Source organism: Furipterus horrens, unplaced genomic scaffold, assembly GCF_987537825.1.
Source record: "Furipterus horrens unplaced genomic scaffold, mFurHor1.1.pri manual_scaffold_3, whole genome shotgun sequence".
NCBI classification, from domain to species: domain Eukaryota; kingdom Metazoa; phylum Chordata; class Mammalia; order Chiroptera; family Furipteridae; genus Furipterus; species Furipterus horrens.
This window is the reverse complement of record NW_028327173.1, coordinates 36513054-36524292: the sequence shown is the minus strand read 5'-3', so window position 1 is coordinate 36524292 and position 11239 is coordinate 36513054. Positions and strand designations below refer to the sequence as shown.

The window sequence follows — 11239 nt, the reverse complement described above, 5'->3', positions numbered from 1 at the left end:
TGTGAGTTATTAATGTGCAGTGTTCTTGTGAGAAACAAATCATTGCTGTGAAAACATTCTGTAAACTACAGGGTGGCAGGCCAATCTCTGCAGTTGCCTGACACTGAGAAACAAAGCGGGGCTCACATGCATATATGCACATGAGTCTCAGGCACCACCCTCTTGTACCAAGACAGAGGAAGAGAAGGCTACATCCTACACCAGGGCCTTGTGGCCTTTAACAGACCTAAGCTCTGCCTGAGCTTTCTGAGCCTATGCATGGTCCTAGAGTCACTAAGTCACGGGCATGGACACATACCAATAATGTTGTTCATTTACTGCCAAACACAAATGTGATCCAAGGCTGTGCTTATTTCCTGGAAGGGAGAAGAGCCCAGACCCTAGAATCAGCCCCAACCTAACAAGCTGCAAACTACTCAGGCAAGTAACAACCTTACTGAACTTCCTTTTTCTCATCTATTAAATAGGGAGATTAAAACCCCAGAGGAAGGTTGTGAATGAGACCAAAGTTGGATGGGTACTTAGTGTAGAACTGGTCCTCTGCAGGCACAACATCCCACCACATCTTTGTATTTGCAAAAGCTAGTTAGTATCAGGTAACAGAATGTTGTGAATTACTAGGACCCAGGTCAGGAAACTAAGACAGGCTTTTGAAATCATGCAGAAGAGTGAACGAGAGAAAATACAGTGCAACTTCAGGAGGAAGGTTACAAATTCCCCTTACCCAGTGGGACACTGGTGAGCAATAGTTTGGAATATGGTTTAGAATAAGTCTCATTTGATTCCAATAGATGGTATGTAGCACTCCAGTTAAGAGTGTGGCCAGTTAAGAGAATAAACTTCTAAACCTAAAATATGCTAATAAAATAGAAATTTATTTTTGTTCTTTGAAAAACTTAAAACACATGAATGGCAAAACATGTTTTGTTAGTTGTCAGTAATACGGCAAGAAAGGAGCCCATACTATCCTCTACAGAGCGGATTTGCAGAGAATGTAAACAAAAGCTTCTGATAGTTTATATTGTGATTGAGGCTGGTTCTCAAAAAAACCTGTATTTTTTGTGGCTCCTCCTGTTCCCCTCAGTTCTGGTCACAGTCACACTCTACTTAAAAATTTGACAGATTGAGATATACAATTCCCAATCTTCTACCTACACACTATTCTCAGTCCCAAGTCCCACCATGGTCCTCCAGCACACCCACATACACAGAATGCTGTGCTACTCAGTTTAACATGTAAAGTTGGAGGGGAAAGGCCACAAGGAGAATATTGCAAATGGCAAAAAATTTATCTCTTTCCTCCACCCCACAAGTAGAAGGTACTTTGGTATCAATTTATTTAAAAAGTAGGTTTCTTTTTCCCTTTTTTCTCCCTTCCCATCAGAAGTTCTACCTTCCAACAAACATATTTATATAAGCATATATTTCCCAGACTATTTTTCATATACTTTTCCAGTGGCTGCACATAAGCAGGAATAACAACTCAAGAGACTTCTTTCAAACATAAAATTTAACATAATATCAAGGTCTCCCTGTAGGTTTTTCTTTTCCCCTCCCAGTGACAAACTCCCAGTTAAGGAAGTGGCCAGGCCTAGAGAAAAGTAACTGGCACAGGTGTTCCAACACAAGGTCACAGCCCTCCCAAAGTGCAGGGCTTGACTTTTCAAATATGCTGAAGGGGTGTTCTCAGAATGATCCCAACATGATTTAGGATTATGGCCATCATACAAATGCAACCATTTGGTAGTTTACAGAACACCATCAATACAAGATGGCCAACTCACAAACTCCAACGACGGGTGTCAACGTTCAGTCAATGAAAGGGTGGAAGACCTGCCTGCTGATGAGCAACAAAGAGTATCTCTGCAGCCTCTTGGGTTAAAAAGGGCATTTAATGCAAAGGGAGTCTCTGATAATTCATGAAATGCATTCTGAAGTCATTTAGAATGGAGGTTGCAATCTTCTGTGCTTGGGGGTCTGCCTCATTATGCTCCTGGATGTCACACACAAGTTTCAATCCTTCTTCTTCAATTAACATTTTGCAGTATTTGCTGGCTGAAAGAAAATCAAACAAAAAACTTGATAGACAAATTGGTATTTTAAATATTCCCAAGTCACTACCTTCACCCTTTTGAAGAAAGGGTTCAAAGGTTTAAGCCCTTTGACATAGGAAGTAACCTAAAATGAGTCAATTCAAAAGAAATAGGTCAAACTTAAATAATGCTTGGCTTGTATAGTGACATAACAGACGATTATTTTAGTATGTTTACGTCCAGACAACTATGTTTTACATATCTCTAATGTTAGCAAAAAGGGATAAGGACAGAAACATCTTTTATTACAAAATTAATACACATTTCAGTTTCAGGCAATTATGGTGAGGTAGATAACCTGAAAATACCAGATGCTGGATAAAATATAATTGAAAATTTTTTCAATGTAATAGTTGAATGTACAAAGTAAAAGAAATGTCCAGAAGCCAGATACAAAGAGAAGGAAGCGCCTAAGGTACATAACCTAACCTGCAGCTACTCTGGGGCAGAGAGGGACTGTCAGTTTCAGTAATCTAGGAATTTAGATTCTAATTTAGGAAGAAGTTAGAAGCAAAACCAATTCATAAAGCTGGTTCCTGAAAAGGGTAGACGAGAGAAGGGCTAAGTCAATGAAATATCGTTATCTCAGCCTAGACTCCAGGCTGTATATAGGAGTAGAGAGAAGTCTTTCTTGAGAATTCATAACCTCAGTCCCAAGTGGATACAGGATTTGAATTAATACTACCTAAATGTTCTGGGAACACTTGAGCTGAGAAATTAATATAAAAATTAGTCTAATCCCAAGGAAATCTCTGGAGCACTTGACAGAAGCAAATAAAAAACTGTGTTGAAGACACATGTCCACAATTCAGTCTAAAAAGGATTCTCTTAATCAGTCCAAGAGCAGATTAAACAGAGAAATAATGATCCAAAAACACAATTATGACAATTAACCAAAAATTACTGCACACAAAAAACAGATATAGGGACTATTTATTTAAAAGCTTACAACCTGCACAATCAGCATGCCCTCAGCAGTCACAGCCGCACCTTGCAGCCAGCCGCACCGGGGGCCAGCCCCAAACACCAGTGCACCTGCATAAGTCATGACCCTGCCAAAACAGAAGGGCACAGCAGCCCATACAAGGGACAATCCTGGGCATCTCACTGGTGGCCTGATGCAATTGCACTGCTGAACTCCAACATAAGGCCACTTCTTAAAGACCAGGAACCAAAGCTAATCACAGAAACAAACAGAGATTTAGGCAAAATGAGGAAATGGACGAATACTTTCCAAATAAGGGACAAGACAAAAATATTAGGAAAAGAACTAAATGAAACAAAGATAAGCAATCAACCAGATAAAGTGTTCAAAGTAACGATCAGAAAGGTCCTCACCAAACTTGAAAGAAGAATGGATTAGCACAGTAAGAATGCCCAAAACGATATAGAAAATATAAGACGGCAACAATCAGAGCTGAAGAAAACAAAAATACACTGGAGGGGATCAATTGCAGATTAGATTATATAGAAGAGTGAATCAATGACCTAGAAGAGAGAGGGGTAGAAATCAACCAAGCTCAAGAGGAGAAAGAAAAAATAATTTCTTAAGAATGAGGAAAGTTTGCCCTGGCTGAGTGGCTCAGTTGGCTGGAGCATCCTGTACACCAAAAGGCTGTGGGTTTGATCTCCGGTCAGGGTCCACACCTACATTGCAGGTCCAGTCCCTGGCTGGGGCACATACAGGAGGCAACTGATTGATATCTGTCTATCTGTGTCTCTCTCTCCCTTCTACTCTCTAAAATCAATAAGCATATCCTTAGGTAAGGATTGTTTTAAAAAATGAAGTGCCCTGACCAGTGTGGCTCAGTTTATAGGACAGTGTGGCATCGTCCTGTAAAGCAAAAGGTTGCAGGTTTGATTCCCAGTCAGGGCACATGCCTGGGTTGCAGGCACAGTTCCCAGTTGGAGTACCTGTGAGAGGTGTGTGATCAATGTTTCTCTCACACATCAATGTTTCCCCTCCTCTCTTTCTCCCTCCCTTCCCCTCTCTATAAATTATAAATAAATAAATAGATCTTTTTAAAAAATGAAAATTTACTAACATTCACATTCTAGGGTGTCCCAGAAGAAAAGGGAATAAAATTTATCTGAAGAAATAATAGATGAAAACTTCCCTAATGTGGGGAAGGAAACAAACATGCAAGTCCAGGAAATATATAGAGTCCCAAACAAGCTGGACCAAAAGAGGACCACACCAAGACACATCGTAATTTAAATGCCAAAGTTTAAAGATAAAGAGAGAATCTTAGAAGCAGCAAGAGAAGAGAGTTACCTACAAAGGAGTATCCCATAAGGCTATCAGCTGATTTCTCAAAAGAAGCTTTGCAGGCAAGAAGGGACTGGCAAGAAGTATTCAAAGTGATGAAAAGCAAGGACCTACAACCAAAGCTATCACTTAGAATGGAAAGGCAGATAAAGTGCTTCCCAGACAAGGTAAAGATAAAGGAGTTCATCATCACCAAGCCATTATTATATGAAATGTAAAAGGGACTCATTTAAGAAAAAGATGATCAAAACTATGAACATTAAAATGATAACAAACTCACAACTATAAACAATAGAACCTTAAAAAATTAAAACACAAACAATCTAAGCAAACAACCAGTACAGGAACAGAATGATAGGTATGGGGATCATCTGGAGGGTTATCAGCTGGGAGGGGGAAGGGGGAGTAGGGGGTAATGGTGCAGGGATTAAGAAGCATGATTGGTTGGTACAAAATAGACGGGGAAAAGTTAAGAATAATACAGGAAAGGGTGAAGCCAAAGACCTAATATGCATGACCCATGAACATGAACTAAAGGAGGTGGGATTGCTGGAGGGAAGGGGAGTACTGGGTGGAGAGGAGCGAAGGGAGAAGAAATTGGGACAACTGTAACAGCATAATCAATAAAATATACTTTAAAAAATCAAAATAAAAGTTGCCTTTTTTTTTTAGTATAAAATGATAATCTATATTTCTTTTATAATAAAAGCCATATATTTTACCGTTATCCTTAGCAAAAGATATAAGTCAAAAATTCTCAAAGGGGAATTTAAAACAGCAAAACATAGAAAAACATTTATTCTAGCTGGGAGACAACTCCTGACCCACCAGCCTCCCACAAATCATTAATTACAAAGAGGCAGATCTATGTATCACTACAGAAAAAGTATTCATGATAAGCTATTGAGTGAAAAGAGCAAGCTATACTGTACAACAAAATGCATGAAATGAGCCCGTTTAAAAACATTATCATATTCACATATAATAGTATATATTACAGTATATATATAGAAAATTATTCAGAATAGTTACAGCTATCAACATTTAAAAAAAAAAATAATAGGAGTTTGAGTCAAACTGACAACATATGCCAGGGAGCAAGATCGCAAATGCTCCCTGCAGCTATCAAATTATTAGTAGTGCTTGCCTGTGGGAGACAGATGCTCTTCTATGTTGCTTGACATTCACTTCTAAATAAGTTATAATCCTGTTGCATTTTTTAAACTAAAAGCTTTTCAGTTTCTTTTTAAAAGGAATTGAACTCAGGACACAGATAAAACAATTTTTTTCAAATTCCACATTGAACTTTATCATTATACTAAATACATACGGTTTTTACTGCAGACATGATGCATAGCCCATAGTGCCCAGAGCTGAACCTCTGGTTGAGAGAAGTTGCCAAGGAGTGGGAAAAATGGCTTGAAAGATCTAAAAAGGTACAAGATGTTCATTTAGAACACAGGCTAACATCAGGTATATAAGAATAATTTTCAACATTTTCCCCATATGGTCAATTCCTCCCTGAGATAGATGTATTACAGAAAATACAACAGGAGCTAGCATTTAAGAAATTTCCTTCTGTGTCAGACACTCTATACATGCCATATCTCATCCTTAATCTTGCATACTGTCAGCCTCATTTTACAGAGGAGGAAAACCAAGTCTCAGATTTTCTAAAAGTGATTTCCCAGTATCACAAAGAAATAGGATTTGAACACAAGGCTATTTAACTCTAATATTTTATCTTTGTGCCATGGCCTCTACACAGTGAGTAGACTGAGGACAGGCTTTAAGAAAAGCACTACACCACCATGAAATTACCTGTAGGTCACCAATGCTGTCATCCTACAACTTGAACTTGGCCAACTCTGGATGGTTGCATACTATACAAAAAGAGAAATAAGGATGCTAGTATTCCACCATTTTTAAAGGGTCATTAATAGGCCATTTCATTTGTAATTACATATATAGGAAACAACATAACATTTCAAAACACAAGAATCATTACCCAAATTTAGGTACGCCTTCTTGCCAAAATATCAATTACGTAAAAACCATTACATATGTAGAATATGAACAGTCATGTGGAAAACAAAGCAATAGAAAGAGGCTTCTGGACAGCATGGATGGAACTGGAGATCATGCTGAGTGAAATAAGCCAGTTTGTGAAAACCAAACACCATATGACCTCACTTGTAAGAGGAATCTAATGAATAAAATAAACTAACGAGCAAAATAGAACCAGAGGCACAGAATCATGCAACACACTGATAGCTGTATAAGGGAAGGATGGGCGGGGATTGATTGAAAGAAGGTGAAGGGATTAGTCAGAGAACATATAAGAAGGACCCATGGACACGGACAGTGGTGAGGGAACTGATTATGGAAGTCGGGCCATACTGGGCCGGGGTGGGGGGGGGGTGATGAAGGGGGAAAAAGTTGGACAACTGTAATAGCATAAACAAAAAAATAGCAGATAAAGTAAACAAAAGGGGGGGAGACTTCTGTTTAAAGATAGAGAGCAGGCATTCACTACTTTCCTAAACCCTATTTACAGAAAAATACTTTAAAATAAAAGACTAACACAAAGAACAAAGCAGAAGAAAAGGGTAACTGATTCGATAGATCATTGATTCACTAGATCTAGCATTGGGCAATGATAAAAAAAAACCAAGCATGCCCTGGCTGTTGTGGCTCAGTGGATTGAATGCTGGCCTGCAAACTGAAAGGTGGCCGGTTCGACTCCCAGTCAGAGCACATGCCTGGGTTGTGGGCCAGGTCCCCAGCTGGGGGCATGTGAGAGGCAACCACACATTGATGTTTCTCTCCCTTTCTTTCTCTCTACCCTCCTCTCTGTAAAATAAAATCTTTAAAAAATAAACAATTTGAGCAGAACCCCCTCAAGAGACTTAAAAAGTCGGCACACCGGGAACTTCAGGAATTGCGATTAGAGGTGTAGTTAAAAAGAGGATTGGTTGAAAGGACCAAAGAATCAAGACTCCCAGATATCATCTCCCATCCTCCTACATACTGGGCAACCCCATGAACTGAGGGGTGAAACTACCATGGTGAAAACAGGAAGCTGGAGCGATAATCTGTTGTGTTGGCCAAAAAGTTCATTCAGTTTTCCCCATAAGATGGCTCTAGTAGTAGCATTTATTTGTCTTTAACTTCATTTGAAACAATTTTGTTAACACTGTATTGTGACAGCTGTCATATAAGGGTGCATTTAAAAAATGTTATCAACCCTAGCTGATTGAGTGCTGGCCTGAGAATCAAAAACATCAACTGGCTCAATTCCCAGTCAGGGCACATGCCTGGGTTGCGGGCCAGGTCCCCAGCTGTGGGGCATGTGAGAGGCAACCTATCAATGTATCTCTCACATTTCTCTCCCTCTCTCTCATTCCCTTCCCCTCTCTTTAAAAGTAAATATTTTTTTAAAAAATTTATCAAAAAATTGTTATATTTTTGTATAGCCATTTTCATAGCGAAGAGGGAAGAAAATAACAAACATTTTTGGTTTATTATGCTTTATTATTTCAAGAAAGGAAAAACGCCCTGACTGGTGTGGCTCAGTAGGCTGGGTGTCACTCCACAAAGCAAAATGTCATTGGTTTGATTCCTGGTCAGGGCAAATGCCTGGGTTGTGGGCCAGGTTCCTGGTAGGGGGTTGGGGACATTCAAGATGCAACCAATCAATGTTTCTCACATCAATGTTTCTTTCTTTCTCTCTCCCTTACCCTCTTCTTTAAAAATAAATCAAGAAAACCTTTTTTAAAAAGAAAGGTAAAAATGCAACAAACACACACACACACACAGATTTGTGCAGTGTATGGAGAAAGTGCTGTGACTGATTGAACATGTCCAAAGTAGCTTGTGAAGTTTCATGCTGGAAATTTCTCACTGGACGATACTCCAAGGTTGTCTGGTAGACCACTTGAAGTTGATAATGATCAAACTGAGACATTAATTGAGAACACTCAGTATTATACCACACGCGAGATAGCTGACACACTCAAATTATTCAAATCAAGGGTTGAAAATAATTTGCACCAGCTTGGTTATGTTAATCACTTTAATGTTTGGGTTCCACGTAAGTTAAGTGAAAAAAATCTTCTTGACTATATTTGTGCATGTGATTCTCTACTGAAATGTAATGAAAACATTCTGTTTCTAAAACAATTGTGATGGGCGATGAAAAGTAGGTACTTTACAATAATGTGGCATGGAAGAGATCATGGGGCAAGCGAAATAAACCACCACCCACACCAAAAGCCAGTCTTCATCCAAAGAAGGTGATGTGTATATGGTGGGATTGGAACAGAGTTCTCTGTTATGAGCTTCTTCCAGAAAACCAAACTATTAATTCCAACAAATACTGCTCCCAATTAAACCAACCTTAAGCAGCACTTGACGAAAAGGGTTGGAATTAGTCAACAGAAAATGCATCATATTCCATCAGGATAATGCAAGACTGCACGTTTCTTTGATGACCGGGCAAAAACAACTGTTACCGCTTGGCTGGAAAGTTCTGATTCATCCATCATATTCACCAGACACTGCACCTTCAATTTCCATTTGTTTTAGCTTTTACAAAATTTTCTTAATGGGAAAAATTTCAATTCCCTGGAATACTGCAAAAGTTACCTGGAACAGTTCTTTGCTCAAAAAGATACAAAGTCTTGGGAAGATGAAATTATGAAGTTGCCTGAAAGGTAGCAGAAGGTAGTGGAACAAAATAGTGAATATGTACGTTGTTCAATAAAGTTACTGGTGAAAATGAAAAGTGTCTTTTAGATTTACTTCTAAAATGAATGAACTTTTTGGCCAACCCCATAAATACAAAATGCTGAGACTCTACTGCCCTCAATTCTCTTCCTCTAGTGGCCTTTCAGACTGTTGGGAGTCAAGCTTATAGTTTTCAATCAGGAGAATAAAAGATTCTTCTTCACATAAATCTCATCCAGTTCAGAACAAAAGATCTAATGACACTGACACTGAGGCACAACTAATCCAGGTCATTTGACAGTGAAGCCCACTGTTGACAAGCTTCATCCAATGGCACAGTCTCTGAACAGCTGAGGATCACCATACACTTTAAGAAAATTTATAACATAAAGGAAGAAAAATAGGGGAAAAAGTAACCTGAAGGAAACAGAGACCTTGGAGGAAGAGAAAATCTTAAACCCCCAAACTATCATTAATACCTTACCTCTAAAGAACTAATAGCTGCTCTTAGAAATTAAAAATAGCAAAAGTGCAAAATTCAACAGAAGTTGAAAAAGAAAAAAAAAGACAGATAGGGAAATAGGTAAGAAGGAAAAGATGAATCTGGGAGTACCCACATCCCCCAAAAAAGGAGCTGGAAAGAGGGATCAGGGTGGAAGGGAGGGTGGGAGAAATTTCCCAGGACTGAAGAAAATGAGCTTCCAGAGCCATAAGTAGTCAAACATAACAGATGAAAATATACCCACAACAAGATGCATCACTGTCATTTCCAGACACCAAGATAAAAATCTTAAAACTTCCAAAGAAACATAGCAAGGGACTTCTCAACAGTGATACTGAGAAGTAAAAGACAACACAGCAATGACTTAAAAAATTCAGAAGGGAAAATACTTCAAAACTAAAATTCTATATTCAGCCATTTGATCAATTAAATGTGAAGACCTTTTTAAACAAATGAAGATCTGAAATTTTCTCGTTCACACACCTCTTCTTAGGAAGCTACTAAGCATATGATCCAACAGAATAAGGGCATATACCATGAAACATGAAGCCATGCAATCCAGGAAATAGGAAGTCCCATTTAAGAGAGGCAAAAGGAATCCCCAGGTTCTGCCTGGGTAGCTCACTTAGTTAGAGCTTTGTCCCACAAAGATAGAGGTTTAATCCCCGGTCGGGGCACATACAGGAAACCAAAACGCACATAAATAGGTGGAACAACAAATCAATGTTTCTCTCTCTCTAAAATCAATCAATTTTTAAAAAATTCTCCAAGGATGACAGTAAAGGAATATCCTGGGATGACAGCAATGTAACAGATATATAACCCTGGCTGGTGTGGCTCAGTGGGTTGAGCGGCAGCCTGCAAACCAAAGGGACACTAGTTTGATTCCCAGTCAGGGCACATGCCTGGGTTGTAGGCCAGGTGCCCATTTGGGAGTGCACAAGAGGCAACTGATTGGTGTTTCTTTAGCACATTGATGTGTCCCTCCCTCTCTTTCTCCCTCCCTTACCCTCTCTCTAAAAATGAATAAATATATATTTTAAATATAGCAGATATTTAAAAAAACAAAACTAAACATCCCAGATGAAAGAAAGATATCAGGCTCTGGAAAAGAAGTCTCTGAGAAGCTGAAGTGGACAGAGTATGTTTGAATGTACCAAAAGGAGATTTGTACTTGGAGTATAGGAAAGGGTGTGCATAGATAGGGACACTGAGAAAAAGAACCTTCATTTTCCAAAGTGGGGAAACAAATTGATAGATAATGCCTAAAACTGCAAAGTCAAAAACAGCAACAGGGCCCCGATTGCTGTGGCTCAGTGGGTTGGAAGTCGTCCCACAAACTGAAAGGTCACCGGTTCGATTCCTGATCAGGGCACATGCCTGGGCTGCAGGCCAGGTCCCCAGAGAAGGGCGGGTACAAGAGGCAACCACCTGGTGTTTCTCTCCCACATTGATGTGTCTCTCCCTCTCTTTCTTCCTCCCTTCCCTACTCTCTAAAAAATAAATAAATGAAATACTTAAAAATAAAATAAAAGGAGCAACATATATTAGAGATATGGAGGTAAATACCAAAAGAGATAGCTTTAAAAATAACTGAATGTGGGAAAGAGAATTAGAATAAGTCATATACAATGCTTGCATATATAA

At 39.0% G+C, this 11239-nt stretch overlaps 1 protein-coding gene across 1 annotated transcript in view; it reads right to left on the bottom strand.

The window, feature by feature from the left end:
• Positions 1–1891: 1891 nt before the first annotated feature.
• The window catches only part of ZYG11A (zyg-11 family member A, cell cycle regulator), a 39302-nt gene continuing 29954 nt past the window's right edge, over positions 1892–11239 (bottom strand). The window contains exons 12-14 of the mRNA XM_090268271.1: positions 6184–6245; positions 5693–5790; positions 1892–2055 (exon numbers count right to left, since the gene is read on the bottom strand). Of these exons, the coding sequence (XP_090124397.1) occupies positions 1892–2055; positions 5693–5790; positions 6184–6245 (324 nt within the window). The remainder of the gene's footprint in view (positions 2056–5692; positions 5791–6183; positions 6246–11239) is intronic.